The following is a 20847-nucleotide window of genomic DNA, read 5'->3' as shown; positions in this document are numbered from 1 at the left end:
TAATTATATTGCATAATTAAACGGAATGAAATATTTCATGTTAAGTAAAATTAAAAGGCAATTTGAAAATTAAGGTAACAAATTCCACAACATTAAAACAAATGGGTAGCAGATGATGAAAACAAATGCAGAATAAACCCACTTACTACATACACTGGAACTTCTTCTCGGTCAAGAATCTTTGTAACATTTAATGTACCAGTATTTTTATCAAAGACAAATGTACCCAAGGGTGGTTCTGTAATTCCCTGTCCAGCGTAACGATATGTAACTTTTATGTTTCTTTCCTCAGCAACATCAGAGTGTATCTGGCAAAAAATAATAGATTGAACACATTAATATGTTTTTTTAAAACTCCTTGGAAGTTTTAGGTAAAAAATATTTCCTTTGAATGGGTTGAGATGCTACAAGGTAGGGTTACTTTCTTCTTAATTGTTCTTAAAATATGGAAAAAGGTATTGACTTTTTTAGAGATATGAATAGTGATACCTCACTTTTTTGAAGGGAACTATCCAAGTAAACCCTCAAGAACCAAGATGATACCTCTGAGAAGTAGATGTAGCTATCCAAGTCTGTGCGCTAAAGCTAAGGGAGTTTATTCAAGAGAGTGCCTTGGGCCTTTACACCTAAAACAAGGCCTCTTGTTTTAGTTTAGTGAATCTGGTTTAGTCAGTTTTAAGGCAACTGTTTGTCTTATTTCCTGGATCACCAGAGAATAAAAGAAGACGACAGGAAGGCCAGGACTCAATCCTACTGAAGGTGGCAACCATACAACTGAAGTCCATGATGCTCATCCTTATCATCGAGGAAGTGCTAAAACATTTTTTTATTATCGTCTGACTGTCAGCTCAGACAATCATTTTGACATTAAAAGGGGACTAAATAAATAAGTTACCTAGAAATTCACTTACATGAAATATGAGGAATACCTCATTCCTTAATGAGGTTGGACAAAAAATATACTGATGATCTTGGATAAATGAGTCTAAACTTTAATACTAGTTCATGGTTTTTAAAAACCAAGGATGTTGTCAACCAATAACTTAAGGCATCATTCTAACATTTACCCAAGATCTAGGACAAAATTTGGTCCTGGATGTGGTCCTGTCACAAAATCCATGTATTTCAAACAGTGCGTGTGCAATTTATCTACCTCTTAGACTTACTTTGGCAATTGGGTTCTTCTTTGAGAGGTCCTCCCCTTCTCTAAGGGTCACAGGGGCAGTTATCCACTCTCGCTTTTGTCGAAATAAGAACCCTTGTTGAGAGATCTGACCTTTTTCATTACTTGAATATAAAACCTAAGAAGATAAAACAAGACGGAATTCTGAGCATCTTAATTCTGGGAGATTATGTTATGGACATATACACAATTTTCAGAGTATAATATACTGTAAGTTTATTTGTCCAAACCAACTTTCAAAAGCCTGTTTTTACCCTCCTAATTACATAAAAAGAATATACACAACTTTCAGTTGCAGAATATCAGTTTTGTTTTTTATGTAAAAGCTTTTTGACCTTTACTTCATTTTCACAGAAGGAAGAAAGGCACATAAGAATTACTAGAGCTTACACACTAGTAAAGTACTGACAAGTAGTTATATCACAATTTATTATTAAACAAAAACTGAGGTTTCATTTTTGTATTACATTTTAGAGCGCACACTGGTCAACTATTTAAAGTTAAAAGAAAAAAAATCTTAGGAAAAAGTTGACTTAAATTTGGCTGACAGTAAGTAAAATTGCCAGCTTATAAAATTTGCAGGTTTGGGGAAAGACAAAAGTTTCTCTTACTTTCAGAAGTCATCTCTTTTGAAAATGTTAAGTCACCAAAGCAGTCAAAATGACTTAAAAAAATTCAAAACAACAATAACCTTTGACCAGAAAACTAAGCAATTTAACCAAGATCAGACCATGATACGAACACCTTAAAATTAGGTCCTTTTCTCCCTCAATCTGATATTCAAAATCACATGAGTAATGGGGGAGGAAAAGGAGGCACAGTAAGTGAGAGCTGATTTAAAACTTTTTACAACAGCCATTACAAGATCTTCTCAAGACCTTTATCAGAGGTGAAATATTTCTTTTATCAATAATAAGCTTCTGCTCTCCAAATAAACTATTACCTTTCCCCCATCCCTGGTGCCTACCTCTAAGTGAAGTCCACTGCCAAGGTGAAAGCAGATCTGTAAAATAAAGACATGTTTATTTATTTATGAGATATGTTTACAGAATAAAGATAAATGTTTATTTACTTATATACTTAACACATCCTATCACCATGATGGCTTGAGTATAGCAGTAATATTTTAAAAAACAATATGATTAAAAACAACTTGGGAAGTTGCAGAAATGAAAAAAATGACCATTTTTATTATTAATATTCTACTTCAAATCAAAAAGGGACTTGAATTCACCACACCAAGCAAATTGTTGTTGAGTCACTTCAGTTACATGTCTGACTCTTTGTGACCCCATCTGGCAAAGATACTGGAATGGTTTGCCATTTCCTTCTCCACTTTACAGCTCATTTTACAGATGAGAAAACTGAGGCAAACAGGGTTATGTGACTTGCCTAGGGTCACACAGCTAGGAAAGACTGGAACTCTGGAAGATGAGTCTTCCTGGCACTCTATCCACTGTGCCACCTAGAGAACAAAAATTAAATTATTCTGTCTTATAAAGGTATTTGGATGACTGTAAATGAAAAGAACAGAAAGTAACTCAATTCTGTGTAACTGATAGGAAGAATTTTTAGCCAAAGGAGAAGAGTGTGGTGGGATGAGATCTTAAAAATTTAAGAGAGAATGGAGTAGCAGGGTACCTGGATGGAGGTGGAGGTGATGGGATTAAGAGAGGCCATAGAACAGTTAAGTTTAGAAAGCAGGAGGGTTTCCTCTGTCCCTGAGACAAAAGGGAAGGAACAGGAGACGGATAAAAATAATGAAAAATGTTAGGGTGGAAAGAGCTGGAATAAGGCATGTGAAATGTCCAATGTCAAGAAATAAGGAGAAGTTTGGAGCGACCCATAGGGGACTTTAATAGAGATACTATAAGTTTACAATGTCAGATTTGAAAATGAGTGTACTTGGGGTCTTAAAGAAAAAGCCATCCCCGTATATCTTACATATATCTAAGATATATAAGTATGTATCTTATAAAGATAAGACAAAATAATTTCATTTTTCTTCTCTTGATGGCACAGTGGATAGAGTACCATGAAGACTCATCTTCCTGAGTTCCAATTTTTCCATTATCATCAAGGCCTTGAAAATTCAATAACTTTTTTACTAACAGCCTCCTTTCCTGTGTGATGAAAGAGAAGAAAGGCTGGATTTGGAACCAGAGGCCCAGGATGACTGACCATGCTTCTTTGGGCAAATCACTCAGCTTCTCTGGGCCTCAGTTTCACCATCTGTCAGATGAAAGGACTGGATGGCCTAGTGACTTAAGAGGTTCCTAAATGTTTTCCTCATTTAGAGATCTTTGTTACAGACAGTGGACAAAAGTGTTATGCTTAACTTTATACTTGGTATCTCTTCCAGAACCAGGACTGTGGCTGATCAGAAAGTGTAACTTCGGCAATCAAACGTCCGTCCCTAAACAGCCTTTCCAGGTTCTGTCCCTGCAAGGTCATTATGAGTTCTTTCTTCATAGCTTTGCTAGCAGATGGCAAAGTCTTCCCTATTCATGGTAACAGCTGCTGACAGTGGTATATCTTTATTAAACTTATTTGTTCTGGATTCAGAGGCACAAAGAACAACACAGTTATCCTGAATGAATGATTTATAGTGTAACCTGAGGCTTAACCCATCCTTATGACAGTATGCAATGCGGGCCCATTTCTTCAATAGGGTTGCATTTTTGTACTGTTTAAGGTTTACAAAGCTCTTTCCAAATATTATCTCATTTATCTTCACAACTCTGGGAGGTAGATGCCAAGAATAATCCTCATTTTACAAATGAAGAAAGGGAGGTTGACAGATTCAGTGCTTTCCCCAGGGTCAGACAACTAGTAAATGTCTGGATTTGAACTGGAGTCTTCTCAGTTTCAGGCCCAGCCCTCTAGCCTATGCTTCTTATGCTATGTGTTCTGATGGTCTCATCAACAGTGGATAAGAAAACTCTGGATTTAGATCCCAGCTCTCTAACTGCAGGTTGTTAGCCCAGCTTCAGTGGGGGAGGGAGGTCACATAGAAACTAAATCTATAAAACTCCAAAATATCTGAAAATTTGCATATCTTTTCCTCCTTTCCATTTCTCCCTTTTTTTCCCACCCTGACATTCATCCTTACATCCTGTAGACACCCCTATTTCACAAATAAACACAAATCCCCAGGAAACAATTTAACCTAGAACCAAGTCTGTCTCACCTAGCACCCTAACCTTATAATTTCTGACCTCTCCCTCATATCCTTCATTTCAAGTCTCCCCTTGAGCAGTACCCCACCTCAAAGATCTCAAGATTGGAACTTCCCCGCTCTGAGCACAGCCTATTACCCCCATCTATCCTACTCCCGCTCGCGCTTCCTAAACCTGATCTCTGTCTTTCCGCTCTAACTGCTCTGATCACAAGTTCTCTTCTGGCTTTATTCATCTTTCAACCTAGCTTAGATACCAAAGACCATAAATCCAAAGATGAGTTTACTAATAATCTAGAATACTGCTCCACAAATCCTAATTCTGAGTCAACAAATGATCACAACGAAAGCTAATTCCAATAGCCATTTCTAAATTCCCCCGACTTCTGTAGGAAACTCAAATGTAATACACTGAAAACCAAGTATCTCTCCCCTTTCCCAGAAATAAAAAAAAGCCTTCTTCACATCATTTTCTCTGTTAATGACATTTACACTCAGGTCACTCAGGTTCGCCCGGAATCATTCTTGACTACCTCTTCCCTCAAAGGGTCAAAGAATCATCAAATTCTGTCATTGTTAAGGTCCACACCTGCATTTCCAGCTTCCTATTGGACAGTGCCAATATACTTTGCTCTAGACCCCATCCCTGGAGTCCTGTGTCCAGATACTGTAACAGGAAGCCGCAATGGTCATGAGATCATATTTAGAGCTAGAAAAGACCTCAGGGGCATTCTGGTCTGACCCTCTTACTTTACAGATAAGGAAACTGAGGTCCTAGAGATTAAGTGACTTCCTCAATGTCACACAGGTAGTAATTGTCAGAAAAATGTTTGGAACCCAGTTCCTTGCACTCCACTGCCAGTGAGTGCTCTTTCCATTAGACCAAAACCTTGGCACAGAAAGTTAGGTGGATAAGAACAGACTCAGTGAGACAGGTTGTCATGGGAGGGAGTATAGGTTTTTCTTGGGAAATATGAGTTCCCCATTAGTGAAAGTATACAAATAAAGACGGGATGGCTGCCTGCCACAGATTACTATGCAGACTTCACTCAGGTTTGCTAACAAGAAAATACTAAGAGTTTTTGCAAGAAAAACTCACAACTGATTTTTATAACACTGAATGTGTTCTGGGAGGAACCAGTCAAACAGAAGGAAAGGACATGAGGTGAAGGTAGAGTCAAAGGGAAGGCACCAAGATTAAGGAGGATAAGGAAGAAGCTTTTTGCAGAAGGTAGGACTTTAACTGAGACTTGAAGGAAGCCAGGAGGCGAGATAAAGAAGGAGGGTATTCCAGGGGTGGAGATATAGGAGTTTGAAGTAGAATCTGAACCCTGGTTTTCCAGTATATAAATCCAACATTCTATGCATTTTTATAACTCCTACCAAATTCACTTTACTGAAATAACTGCATAGCCCCACATTTAATACCTGATAATATAAGGAGAATTAACAAGTAATAACATTGATGATAACTCCCTTCTGGGTAGTACTTCCAGCGATTTTAAGTTACTCTTAAGAGCCTCAGAAAAAAATTCCATTTAAGAGGTTTGCTTTGTTTCACTGAGACCTCAAAAAATACACTTTTTCTAATATTAGTTGGTACTAGAACTTATAAATATAAAGGGCATCTGCCTAAATGCTCTTATATTTGTGATTACTTTATTTGCCCTGGAAGTTCCTTGAATTACCAAAAAAAAAAAAAAAAGTTATCTCCTTTTCCTACACAAACCACTTTAAATCTATGAAAGCATTTTTTTAAGCTACTGAAATATGATCTATGCCTTCTGTTTTGATAATGGCTAGATAATCTGCACAAGCTAAGAAAAAAAAATAGGTAGAAGAATGTGGAAACGTTTAAACAACTTTATGAAAACATAATCTAAGCTGTTAAATGCCCCCTTTGTTTAGAGAAAGGAAAACTTCAGAAGGGATAGCTGGTTCTTTGTGTTGATGTACCTCCTCCTGCATCTAGCAGAACATGGTTTCCTTAGTAAACTCAAGCACATTGCTACGACACTGTCATGGAGTGCCTCACTATGTTCAAATATTGTCTGGGACCTTCTGGAACCATCACTGGAAACCCAATGATGTCAAGAAAATATGGTTATTTCAGGCAAAACAAAAACAAAAACAAACCAATTTGGTTCGTTTTAGGGGGAAAAATACAAAAAAACTACATAATTATAATATAAGGCTCAGTTTCTGAAATACAGTATTCCAAACATCTGTCAGCCCAAGCTACAACGAACCTGAGCAATTTACAATTGCCTATTATCCTGATCATGTAATGAACGACAAAAGAGTGTGATACTGGTGTTCGGGTCAGCAATTCTAACTACCCTGATTTATTGACAAATATGTTCTGTGGCCATCAGGCATGGGAATAAAAAATTCACTCAACACTTTCACAGAAACATGAGAGAGAAGATTAAATTGATTTCAACCATTAAGTGCTTTCTATGTACAAAGCACTGGGGATTTAAAAAAATTTGAAAAGGCAGTTCCAGTCTTCAAAAAGTTTACATTTCACCAGCAGGGACTGCAAACAGATAAGTATCGGTGCTGTTTTCCTGTTACCTACAGGTAAGTATTTGCAAATTTTATAGAGATACAGCAACCAAGATGAATCAAGAAAGACTTCATATAGGAGCTGTTGAGTCTTGAAGGGAGATAAGGATTTTTGAGGTAGAGATGGAGAGAATGTGTATATGTATGGAGGCAGTATATAGAATGGTATGTGGACGGGCAGGTAGGTAAGTGTGGATGGAATGTGGGTGAGGTTCCTGGAGGGGAGTAATGTAAAATATGGTTAAATCAGAGGTCTCAGTGCTTTAGGCGGAACTAGGTAGTGCAGTGGATATAGTGCTAGGTCTGGGGTCAGGAGGACCTGAATTCAAATCCAGCCTCAGACACGTACTAGCTGTGTGATGCTGGGTAAGACACTTAATCCTATTTGCCTCAATTTCCTCATCTGTAAAATGAGCTGGAGAAGGAAATGGCAAACCACTCCACTCTCTTTGCCAAGAAAACCCCCAAATGGGGTCACACAGAGTCTGAAACAACTGAAAAACAATTCAATACTTTATCCTAGAGTCAAAAGAAAGTCCCTGAACGTTTTTGACCAAAGGAATGATGTTCTCAGACTTAGGCCTTAGGAAGAGCACTTTGGCAGCTGTGTGGAGGATGGATGGGAATGGAGTGATGATAATGGATTGAACTGCAATGGTTGGATGAGTGGAAAGAAGAGAAAAGGAACTGATGGGAGATGGAGATAGGACCAACAAGTAAATGGATGTAATTAGGGACAAGAAACTGAATAAATTTGGGAGAGTGAAAGGTAGTAGTAACTTAACAGAAATAGGGGAGTTGAGATGCGGGAGAGGGGAACTGAAGGGAAGACGACGGATTCTATCTTGGACATGTTAACTTTGGGAGGTAGACAGACATTCAGATGGAGATCTATGAGGCAAGCACAGTTCACAGGGAAAAGAATACTGACTCTGAATTCAGAGAATCTGGGTTCCAACACTACCCGTGATGCTTACAAACTATATGACGTTGGGCAAGTCATAGGCCTCCATTTCCTCGTCTAAAAAAACTGAGGGGCATGGACCAGATGCCCTCTGAAATCTCCTCCTCTACTATCATGATCCAATGTTTGACAAGCAGCTGTGGTGCTGGACTATAGTTCAAGAGAAGGATTAGGTCTTGCTGTCAAGAGTGAGTGCTCAGGGCAGTCTGCACAGAGAGAGAGCCACTGAATCTGTGGGAGAAGATATTGCCAAGGGAGAGAGATGCAGCGAGGGCCCAAAGCAAAGGTTCAGAAGAGATCCATCCTTACATGGAAAAGATACAACAAGGCAGACTGAGGGCAGGTCAGACAAGGAGGAAGGGAACCAGCAGAGGAGGGAAGGATCTGAGAGAAAGGAGGTTATCAACCACATCAATAGCCGTGAAGAGTTCAGGAGGGTAAGAAGTGAGCAGAGAGCATTTTCAGGAAATCACTGGTGCTAGAAGCCAGACCATGAATGAGTGTAGACAAGTAGGGTAATGACTCAAAAAGTCTGGCAGTAAAAAGGAAGAGAGATATAGGAGTAGGTGGCAGGGTCAAAGTAAGACTTTTATTTTGTTTTCCTTTAAGCTTGAAAGAGACCAGAGCACATTTCTAGGTAGCAAGAAAACTGCACCAGTAGAGACAGACTTGTAATCATCAGTGGGAGAAGACATCTCTAAAGTCTTTTTTCTTTTTTTTTAATTAAAATAAAATATTTTGCTCTCTATTAACAAATGGAGAAATCTGCCCGTGGTTGGCTTTGTTCTACTTGACCCTATATCACTAGTAACAACGATACTGTGAAGTAACAAGGATAAAAGTGAAGACTAAGTGGTTTCCAATTCCCTCTCCTGGATTGAGGAAACACCCATTAAAAATGTACTATTCTAAAGGAAAGGTCTTCTATACATCAAATATTCATCACAGGACTGAGTATGGAGGAGGAAGAATACATTTGTGAATGATGGTCATGTAAAAATAAATATTGAAAAATTTTGAAATGAACTGCCAAGGCCTTATCAACCATGCAGAACATAAACAATGAATTTTATTTCTATAGTGTGATGGCTTTGCAATGATCTAGCCATTGTCTGTTTGAGGCCCTTTAAATCATGGTAAACATGTTTTCGGGGTTTCACCCCAGCCAACAGAACAGAATTCTCATTCCTCGAATGATCTCTCTTCTCATCTCTACCTCTTGGCTTCCTTCAAGACTCAGCTCAAACTATACTTTCTTCAAACAGCCTTTCCTCCTCCTTCTTACCCCCTCTTGCCTCCCACAGCCCTCCAAGCACCTTCTCTCTGGGATTGCCATTAAATAACCTACATACATAGTCATTTACTTGTTGTTTCCCTCATTAGAGTGGGAACTCCTTGAAGGCAGGGGCTGTCCCTGCTTTTCAATGTATCCCCAGAATTTAGCACAGGGCCTGGCACACAGGGATGCTTGTTGACTTGATCTGAAACTAAACAGCTAACAGAAGGACGGAACCAGGTCACTGGCTTACTTTGGTCTCAGTTTTTGGGGGCGCAATAATAATGTAGGTAATTTTATTTAACGTTTTGGATATGACAGATTAGGAGATTTCACAAAGAACTCAATGACCACTGTAAGGTTGAACCGTGTGGGCATGTTTCTGTTATTTTCTGTATGCTTTTTATTTTTTTCCCTCCTGGTTCCTTGTCTTCTGACTCTGAGTCTTGAACAGGATGCCATTTGAGGGGGTTTAGGCTTTGAAAGGGAGGAAAGATAGAGGATGAGAGCTTGAGGACGATGGTAGAGTTGAATGAAGGGATTTTTTTTCGTAAGGACGAAGACCTTGGGGATATTTACAGGCAGCAGAGGAGCTCAATAGACAGGGAGAGACTGGAAATTAGAAAGGATTGGGTACAATTATTGGGGCAAAGCTCTAGAGGAAATAGGAGACGTAGGGATCAAGCGCACAAACAGAAAAGTTAGCATTGCTGAAGAAAGGGGCTACCTCTTCATTAAAAGAGAAGAAAAAGGAGGATGATTTCAAGAGATCTTGAGATAAAGATTAGGGGAGAAGAGGAAACTCACTGTGAAATGGCTTCCACTTTCTCAGGGAAATATGAGGCAAGGTCCTTTGCTGAATATTTATTGAGTATTCTCAGAATACTGAGCACATCATAATCAAATTATAACCCAATTAAGTTTTGGAGACATTACGAACAAAACATTGAACAAAGACCTAACAATAATTATGACAAAGCAGAGGGTTTTGTGGTTTATCCTTAATTTCTTGAACATTCTAGAAAGGAACTACTGAGTTACTACATCTTCTTTCATTCAGAAATTCTACAAATAATCGCTGAGGGCTAACTCATAGACAAGGCACCCTAGGACAAACAGAACGAAATAAGAAGGCTTAGATACATATAAACATCTATAAGTGACATATCCAAGTGTAACTTTTCTGCTCATCAGAAAATAGAAATTTCCCCAACTCTGAATAACAACGCCAGCAAATATCTGAGCTAACACCCAAGTTTTAAGCTACAAACATAATGAAGTTACCCTTTTACACCCGTGGGCTGAAATGAGGTTTATTACACCTGTGGTAGCCACCCTGAAAGAGCGAAAAATGGTTACTAAGTGATTGAGTCATAAAATTTTCACATCAAGGACTACTCCTGTTGGGACAGGTCACCTCCTATGAAAATATTAACCACAGCTCTACCAATTCCCTTGGAAATTATTACAAAGTACAGTCTACCTAAGATATACGTTCTCTTCAAAAGCAAGTGGAAACAAATGAGGGTTCTTAATGCAATACCTAGAATAGAGATCTAGGTGAAATCTTAGTTGATTTGTATTTTTTACTGTTCAGTAAATACCCCCCAAAATGCATTATTGCTAAAATGCATTTGTTTAAGTCTAAAACAAACAAAACTACACTATTGAAGGGTCTGACCATAAACTAATCTGGTCAAATAAGGAGCGCCAATTTTTATTATTTATTTATTATTTTTATTCTGAAGAATACTGAAGTTAAAAGCACTATGCAGACACAGCAGAGGGTATGGATATGGAGCTGGCCTTGATACCAGGAAGAGGTAGATTCATGTCCTGCCAATGATAGATTGTGGTTGTATGACCCAAGACAAGTCCTTAATTTCTCAGTGTTCTGGGCAACTCTCCAAGACTATAAATTGTAGAGATGGTGTCACTTTATACTGGTCAAGGGAGTTCCATTACCCTTCAGAAGTTATCTATTCTATACCAATTAAAGGACAAGATCAATCATTATCTCTGAAAACTTCTACTTAAATGTGAGCTATTAAAATTATTACGGTTTTAGGGGGTATTAAAGACCTTTAGTCAGTCAGATATAATATTTATTGTGTACCTACTATGTGCAAGGGACTGTGAGGGATATAAGAATAAGTCCCTGCTCTCAATTTGCAATGTTTACCACCATGCCTCCAGAAAAGAATTTCAAGAGAAGAGAAATATAAACAGGAATGCCAGAGTAAGTCAGTAAACATTAGGAACTAGAAGGGAAGGAATATCTTCAGTTTTTATAAAAATTGGTTCTCTCCAAAATCAGTTCCACATGAGGGCAACCACAATAAGATATTCCATCAATCTAGATTAATTTTTGGTGTTTTTCTTTCTCCTTTCAGATATCAAAGAATCAAATAACATCTGGGACAGAAAAACAGCTTGGTCAGCTCACTTATAATGGAATATTCAGTCATAATGAAATTAGTACAAAAGCCAAAACAGCCAAACAAAAAAAAGAAGTTCAATGGTTTGCTGCTACTGTACATGATTTAAAAGTGATTACTCTCCTCTGACTGTATTTTAGGAATTATAGTATTTCTAGAAGAATACTGTAATCACTAGGGGCTGATCTCAGGAGTTAGAAGTGATCTGATGTTGCCTGTAGGCCAGACAAAATCATTTTAGGAAAAGACAGATTGTCCAGGGTGCCAAGCAGTCTGAATGAGTTGAATTATCAAAGTAATCAGTGCAGAACAGAGTGCAACAGGTTCACACATTCCTAGTTTTTTGCCTTGTTTTCTTTTTTGAAAATCCTTGTTAAATTTCTGCATTTAGTGCTCAGTTATTACCTTATCTCCCAAATAAATGACAATTTGATTTAAGTTTTTGAAACTACTGACAAAGAACAATCACCAAGAGACAATATTTGGGTTTAATTGTTAAAGAAGTGAGCATAAGATAATATTCTGGTTTAACTGTTAATGAAGTGAGTGTTGAAAAAAATCTGACTCCCTGCTCTGATATAAATGATTATTCTTCTGGACATATCATTAATGAAATAAAATTTATGTACAAAAGACCATTACAAATCTAAAGATCTATTTACAATGTTTGCTTTGTTTTCTGATTTAAGGTCTAATTATGTGTCCAAGACTACGTGAGAAACATGACATGATGCTACATGTACAGGAAAGTACAAGAGACCCCTCAGGGTATGATAATATCCTATTTCCCAATCCAATTTGATTAGTACTAAAAACCAAACATGGATTTTATCACAGACTAAAAGGGGATCAGAAAGTACTTTGATCATAACCATTTGATTTCTTCCATCTTCAAGATGGCCCTTTCCAGTCTGCAGTGAGGAACTTGAAATGTAAAGTCAACTCTGCGCATGGCCTGCTATTTATATTTACTTCAGTCAAGCAGAAATGCTAAGCACTATATGCTATTACTTATGCTAACTTTCCATACAATAAGGTCTAAGAGACATTTTGAAACAGTCTAAATAGGAACTTTATGAAACACAGGGGATAAAATGTAGATATGTTTAAGCCTAACACCAAGAAAAATAAGTTTAATCCAGTTTTCAACTGCCAAGATGATTGGGAAAAAGAGAAGGGGAAACTGTCAGATACACAGAATACTGAAGTTCCTTACATACTTCTTGGTTGCTGTGATTTTTTTTAATGCTGATTCAAGTGTATAACGTGAAGTTTTATACCACAAAGGTAATTCTGAGCCAGTACAGGCATATTTTAAATCTCATCATGTTAAACGAACCTTTAGGAGGAAGTAATCTCCCTAACAACAGTACTCAAAGTGCATGCTCTCTGTGCTCAGAACAATAACACATTCAGTCCTCCACATCTATCACATCATCTTTTATATTGTTTCTAAGCACTGAGACTATCTCTTGCCAGAATCCTCAATGGGTGTGAAGTACTATGGTTGTGAGGATTAGTTACCTAAGAATACTTAATTAGGTATTTCCACGTGTTTTGTTACATTGCTAGGTTCCAGGACTTTATACCCCATCACGAATCATCCCTCTTCCTCCTGGAATACTGAAGGGACAAAGTCGACTGCGTTACAATAAAATCATTTTATAGTCAGGTAATTGGGGGCATAAAAAATTACAATGCAACTTTAAAGTTATACTACTTATAAAACTACAATGCAACTTTAAAGTTATACTACTTGTGCCTCTGAAAGGGACTTTAATCTTAATTTGACCTCACTATAAAAAAAAAAATACTGATTATCAAGATTGAAACCTTAAGTTGTTTAACCATCAACTGCTCAAGATTATTGAAGTTTAGCAAGGAGATCAGAGAAAGGAAAGTGTTACTGAATCCTTCATCAATTTTTGGCCTCCATTTCAAATTCCTGCTTCAGACTTTTCAAGTAAGCATGTACATTTCCAAAACCATGGAACTTGGCCAAATACACCAATACACCGGTTGTACATTGTCCATCTCACTGCCTGCAAAAGCTGCAGTGGCAGATTCCATGACAAGGTGGGCAATGCCAATTGGGGTCCAGCAATGATATTTTGACCTCTTCACCATGTGATTTTTGAAGACAGGGGCCACAGAACTATCCTCTAATACCAACCATTCTGGGTTTTTGCAGTTTGTCTTGGTGTCAATAGACTGGTGGCAGGTGGAACTAATGAACTATTGTAGGTTTTGTCCCAGGAGAAGATGCAGATGTTTACCAGCCTTTCCTATTGTAATCTCTTTCACTAGACTAACAATATGAGAAAGGGTCATGGTGCCCAGGCAACAACTTCAAGGTGTGGCATCATTATCCATATGTCCACTGATGCCTCTTCCTTTTTCTCACCAACATGTATTTGTCCTCAAAATCTCTTTCATCTTCGAAGTGCAGATTTAGAGGTCCTTTGATCAGACACTTCCTTCAGTTTCTCCCTGAGTGGTCTTTTGGTAAAGAGCTCCTTCGAGTTGGCTTCCACCATAGGCGACTACCTGGAAGTGATCTCCTTTCAGTAATAATCTTGGGAAACTCTGAATTCTGACATCAGTGCCATAAGTGCTGCCTTGGTTTTCTTTTTTTTTATAGTTGGCACCCTCTTTTCCAAAAAAAACAAAAACAAAAACAAAAACAAAACTTGAGGCTTTCTCATTTTGGGGGTCAGAATCAGAACTGGAAGTGGGAAACCTCTGGGACTTTGGGAAGGGGCTTCTTTGTTCCGTTTGAGGTATCCGGTTGGAAAGGACCAAACATTTCATTTGACTTTGAGTTCTCCTCCCTTCATCATCACAATCCAATTTCATTCCATCTTGTGTATCAGTTTCTGAGAAGCCACAGAATGATTCATCTTCTGAGCTGGCATAAAAAACAGAAGCCATTTCTTTAGTGATATCTGCCTTGAGTTTGGGTTTGTGTAAAATTTCACAGTCCTCTCTTAGGTTTTGTGCCTCACTTTCTGGAAAGCAGCAAAAAGATTCATCATCAGAGTCCTATGAAAAATATCTGCCAGTTCTTCATTGATATTTCTGACTTGAATTTGGGCTTTGCGTTCATCAGAAGCAAAACTGTCACAACCTTCATCAGAGGCTTCCATGAGAGTCAATTTCACATTTCTGAAATTTGTGAAGTTCTTTTTTACAGAAAGGTCTTTTTGTTACATGCCTAAAGGACCCATGAGAGGCTGCAGGAGGGGGCTTTAAAGCGAAGGGACCACTCCAGGGGAGCAGGGGTGTGGGCTACAGAGAAGTACTGACAGCAGCTGAGCTGGAGAAGTGCAAGTGAAGAAGCCAGAAGTGTTAAGTAAGTGATCATTCTAAAGAAAATATTCATTCTAATGAAAATAATCTCTATGTTTTCTGTTTTGCAGGTGTCTGTGCACTAAGTAAAACTTATCTTTATATATCAACTGCAACTCTAGGTGTATCTTTCTCAAATACAACTTAACAAGGCTGGAATTTTCTTTAGAAAATGGACTTCACAGAAGTTATAGATTTAAAAAAAAATTAACCACAGGGTTTGCTGAATAATATACAAAACACATGGATACATATTCATACAAGAAAAAGACAAGGAGACATGAATTCTGCTTAAAAGATTAAACTCCTTGCATTTGTATACCCACAGATACAGACTGAAGCAGGCAGCTAAGAGGTGCAGTGTATGGAGCATGGGTCTTGGAGTCAGGAAGATCTGAGTTCAACTTCAGCCTCAGATGCATATTAAACTCTGTGACCCTGTGCAAGGCACTTAAACAGCCTGCCTCAGTTTTCTCAACTGTAAAATGGGGATAATAATAGCACCTACTTCTCAGGGTTATTGTGAGGATCAAATGAGTTGATATTTGTAAAGTCCTTGGCATAGAGTAGGCCCTTTATAAATGCTCATTTCCTTCCTTCCTGTCTTGTAAACTACAAAGAGCTGCACAAATGAAAGGTCTTAATGATGGTTTTTAAAGGCCTGGCTTGTATGTATCCAACAATTAAAGAATATGGCACATTAATATAACAAGATCAAACTGTAAGAAATGAGGAATCTAAAGAATTTAAGGAAATATGAAGTGAAACAAAGCCAAAATAACCCCATCTCTGACACTTATTTGCTGACCAAGCTGCCTAAATTCCGTGGGCCTCAGTTTCTCTACCTGCCAAATGAGGGGGAATTTGGACTAAGTGAACTCTAAGATCCCTTTTAGCTCTACATCTATGATTTTATGATTTTTCACACCGATTCAAGCTCTCATGAGGTAGAGAAGCACTTGGTGGGGAATAGTAGGCTATAGGATATTTTGATCAAGGCACTAAAAGTAGGACAGATGAGTAAGAGTAATCATTCAGAAATGCATAAATGGAAAAAGCAGGTGAGCCAGTGAAGTGAGGAGAGTGAGGGATGAAAGATTGATAACCTGGGTGTTACACCGATGCCCATAAATGAAAAAATACCGATTTTAATAATCAGTGTCATCTCTAGTCAAATACATCTCAAAGTACTTATTTATAAGTGCACTTTCTTCTAAATAAACACACTTACTGGTATTATATTTAGTGTGCCTAGCACAATGTATTTTATTCTAATTAGAAGCCATTTTTGCTTATTCACTAAAATGTAGAGAGATATGGGCCTCCCACTGAAGAACGAGCTTCTCCCTCCCTGACTGCTCAGCAATGTAAATCAATTTATATCTGAACCCTATTATTTTTACACCTGACTAAACATATGTCAATTTAGGTCTTTTCTCCTGAATTACTGTCATTAGATGATCCATAGCAAGTAAATTCAGGGTTTTTTTTTAAATGCAGAGAAATGATAATATACAGCATTCCAACAAAATCGTCCCCCTGATGGAAAATAGTACACTGGCTGAATTCTTAGGCTGCTTGTTCTAAAAAGAACTAGGAAATCTCTATAATAAGAGGGAAGTAGAAAAGCGGGGAACCAGGAGTATACATTAATTTGACAGTATAGCTATAATTCTTCCCCTAAATCTGGCTCATATAATACTTGTATATGGGTAATAATCTTGCTATTTGTTTAGTGTATGCCTGTGTACTTTTTCCTCCTTTTCAAATAGCTCTCATTTTGGGGGTATTTAAGCTGTATTAGGCCAACAGTCTTCCCCTGCCCCACCTTTTTTTCTCCTTTCTTCTAGTGTAGGAAGGGAAATAAAGAGATCAAACACAAGGCTACCATGCTGAATTGGAAAGGTTGAAAAGATTAGCTTGGATTTGGGAGACTAAGAATGGAAGTCAAATTCTGTAGCCTCCATGCAACAGGGGAAGCCAAGGCCTTTGGCAAAATTGAAAAATTAGTCCCATTCTGAGCCCTGTTTCCATCTTTTTGCTATTTCTATTTACCTTTCCATATACTCATATTCTAACCCCCCAACCAGCTTCTACGTTCCTGTAGGGCAGGATGAAGGCACTCTGATTTAAATTCAACCGAAGGGTCTCAGATGACCCAGTTCTGTTATTTTAAAATAGACTCAATTATAAACCAAGAGCTGAAGTGATTCTCTAATTCATTCTTGATATCAGTAAATGGGGATAGAGTGGGGAGGGACAGCACCTTGAATTTTATGAGAAATTCTGAAAATTGTGTTACTTTGGCAGGTGGATTCAGCATCAGACAGAATGAACCATTTTTTAACCTAAGATACATAAAAATATGTAAAACTAGTTTGTTATACTATGTTATAGAATGGTGTTAGATTTTGATGAAATATGGCACTAAATAAAAAATAAACTTGGGGAACTACTAAAAATAATATTCTTTACCAACTTCTTTTTACAATTGAATATACACACACACATCTTGCTTCTCATTCTATTGAAACAAACTTTTACGTGTTATATAACTCATACTTGCTATCCAAAAACACCAGAGCTATACCAGGTTAATATTGTCTTTTAAAAATAAAACAAAACAAACATTCTTTCTAATTATAAACCCACGGGTTATTTCTTTTAAAGGTCGCCACAGATGAAAGATTTGAACTTAGACTTGGAAGCAGAAATACTTCTGTTCAAAAACTTACCAGCTATGTCTACGATCTTAATGAACAAATACTTAAGGATGAGTTTCTAGGTTAAATTAAATTATATTTATCTCCAAGGAGCCATTATTTTAGGGTTTATACCGATGTTAATGGCTAGAGATCAATACTGATGGTAGCACAGTAGATTAAGAGTATTGGACCTGGTGCCAAGAAGAGCCAAGTTCAAATTTAAATCCAGGCACTTAGTAGCTGTGTGACCCTGATCGAGTCATTTAACCTTAATCTCAGTCACCTCCTATCTATAAGATGGGGATAATATCACTTAACTCGCAGGGTTGTTGTGAAGATATACTACTTTGCCATCCTCAAAGTGCTATAAAATGCCAGTAATTATTACTGGTATAATCAATCAAATATTATTTTACATATACATTAAAAGACTTTTGTGCACTGAATTTTGAGCAGGCATTTTCATGCTGAAATACTGAGGACATACCTATATCAGCCTATATCAGAAGAACTGAGTTCATTGAGAACATTATTCTAGCCAAAACTTTTTTTTTAACTTTGTTTATGAGATATTTCAGCAGGAAACTTGAGGACTGGAATGTACATATAATTTTGCGTGTATGTGTGTATATACCACATATATAGGGGAGTAATTTCACAAACATGAAATTTAGCTTAAATAATTATTGGTAAAAATTTCCTTTTGTAGATTACATTTACTATATATAACTACTTACTAAAAACCCTTCTGCTTCACTTAAACATCATTTTTAATCTAAAGAATTCATCACTGACAGGCCAAACTGAAGTAGATAAGCCTCTTGGTTCTTAGCTAGGCTTGCTAGAACCAGTGATTTTTAGTTAAGCACTCCTTTCCACAGGTTATACTTTGGTTGTTAAATCTATTATGTGAAAATATATAAGCTAGTTAACCTTACCTAAAAATAAATCTAAATTCTTAGATTAATACAGCATTTAAAAAACTGATGAGGAGGCAGGGTGTTCAACGCAAAGAGCTCTGGACTAAAAGGCAGAGGTGCTACTTTCAAACCCCAGCTCAACTACTAACTACCAGCATAAACTTGGGCAAGTCATTTGCCCCTTTGGGATTGTTTCCTCAGCTACAAAACAAAGAAGGTGAACTAAGTAGCTTCTAAGATCCTTTCACACTCTAAATCTGTGATCACGTGAGTGCTGATACTTTCAAGTGTAGGAAACCAAGACCGGTCCAAGAAATTTCCCATTCCCCCATGAAGAGCAGGGATCTTTTTTCTCCTTTCTTCATATCCCCAGCTTAGCTGACTGACTACGTATCTTAAAACAATATATTAAAAATCGCAGAGTTGGAGAATTCAATACAAAGGGAAAAGTATGAGTTGCTAAAGGGAGAAAATATATTACGTATCTACTTTTTCCTCTGGCATGTACTTTCCCTTTGGCAGGCTCATCCCAAGCCTGGAATTAGTTTACTATTACATATAATCTAATTTAGTAGTAACTAATAAACATTAAATAACAAAAATGTCCTAGGTACTGAGTTCACTTACTAATCTCTATGTTTACTATCTTTATACACTACCAAAAACTTCTGTTTGCTTTGTTCTCTCTTGAGATATGAATGAAACATAATTTTAAAGCTGTAAAGGTTTTATAACAGTATCTGAATGTGCAAGGGTTTTAAGATAGATAAGATGGAGGGGTGATGAATTGTTTGGATAATGTAAGAAAAAACTGGTGAAGAATTAAGGAAACTACTTGGATAATGAGAGAATGTGAGGAGGTGGGAGGGAGAGAGAAGGAGAGATTTAGAGGATAATTGTTCACAATTCCAGTCAAGCTTAATTAATTTAAATCATGTAATGATAGGACTTGATTTCATTGTTTTTCCCCTAAAATATATATTTTTGTAAGTTGACATAACATAAACATATTACTTCAGACATAAATATAAGGCCATTTATGAAAGCTACGTATCATTCATTTGGAAGCAATGGATTAAAATTATTTTGCTAACGTGAAGTAATGCTGATTTAGTCTGGGGCAGTTAGGTGGCACATTGGATAGAGCACTGGGTCTAGAGTCAGGAAGACTCCTCTTCCTGAGTTAAAATCGGACCTCAGACACTTACAAGCTGTGTGACCCTGGGTAAGTCACTCAACCCTGTTTGCCTCAGTTTTCTCATATCTGTAAATGACTAGCAGAAGGAAATGCCAAACTACTCTAGGATCTTTGCCAAGAAAACCCCAAATGGGATCATCAAGAGTTAGAAACAACTCAACGACAATGACTTAGTTTTATTATTTACCAAGGGTAACTGGAACAAATATTTATAGTCACTTGAGTATCCTTCATCTTTCTGTCTACCCCTACATGAGGCCAGAGAGTCCTTCAAAAGGAAACCTTACCCCACGCTCATATTCAATGATTTTAATAAAACAGGCAAAAACATTTCATAATTTTTTTCTTACCATCCGCCATAAGTATAAAATGTACAGACTTTTAAAAGTAAAAACCTAATGGACTATTTGGACTAGATTCAATCAATAAGCATTGATTGATTTTCTGTCTAATACATGTCAGACATTGTATTAACTGGTAGAGATCAGAGAGACAAGAAATGAGTATCTTCCAGGAGCTTACATCCTAAGGCACAGACTATTTCCCCTTATCTTTATGTTGTACTCTCAAGCACTATTTTTTTGGAAAGACAAATCCAGTTTTGAGAATGTAAAGTAAATTTAAGAATCATGGACCACCTAAGCCAGGGGCCTCTTCCTTCTCAGGATAATACTTTCAGTACATAAAACACATAAGATTACAAAGGAAACCCAATTATATTGAAATCTTATCAAGATTTTTTTTTTTAATATAAGTTAATAGGACTCCAGGTTAAAAAACCCTCAGTCCTTGACTAGAAGGCACCAAGGTGGTGCAGTCAACAGAGTGCTGGGCCTGGAGTAAGGAAGAGCCATCTTCCTGAGTACAAATCTAACCTCAGACCCTTAGAAGCTGTGTGGCCCTGGACAAGTCCCTTCACCCTGTTTGCCTCAGTTTCCCCATCTGTAAAATGAGCTGGAGAAGGAAAAGAAGAACCACTTCAGCATCTTTGCCAAGAAAACCCCAAATGAGGTCATGAAAATTCAGAAACTACAGGAACTCAACAACAAAAATCCTAGACTGTTCACTG

General features: G+C 37.4%; 1 protein-coding gene and 1 pseudogene across 1 annotated transcript in view; both read right to left on the bottom strand.

Annotated features, from left to right (window-relative positions):
• DSG2 (desmoglein 2) overlaps positions 1–20847 on the bottom strand; it is a 39552-nt gene that overhangs the window by 17249 nt on the left and 1456 nt on the right. Inside the window, exons 2-4 of the mRNA XM_072604476.1 lie at positions 2151–2186; positions 1167–1301; positions 147–308 (exon numbers count right to left, since the gene is read on the bottom strand). Coding sequence (XP_072460577.1) covers positions 147–308; positions 1167–1301; positions 2151–2186 — 333 coding nt within the window. The remainder of the gene's footprint in view (positions 1–146; positions 309–1166; positions 1302–2150; positions 2187–20847) is intronic.
• LOC140498738 (cell division cycle-associated protein 7 pseudogene) lies at positions 13431–20138 on the bottom strand (annotated as a pseudogene).

The sequence above is a fragment of the Notamacropus eugenii genome, chromosome 4 (assembly GCF_028372415.1).
Source record: "Notamacropus eugenii isolate mMacEug1 chromosome 4, mMacEug1.pri_v2, whole genome shotgun sequence".
NCBI lineage: Eukaryota > Metazoa > Chordata > Mammalia > Diprotodontia > Macropodidae > Notamacropus > Notamacropus eugenii.
This window is presented reverse-complemented; position numbering and strand designations above follow the sequence as displayed.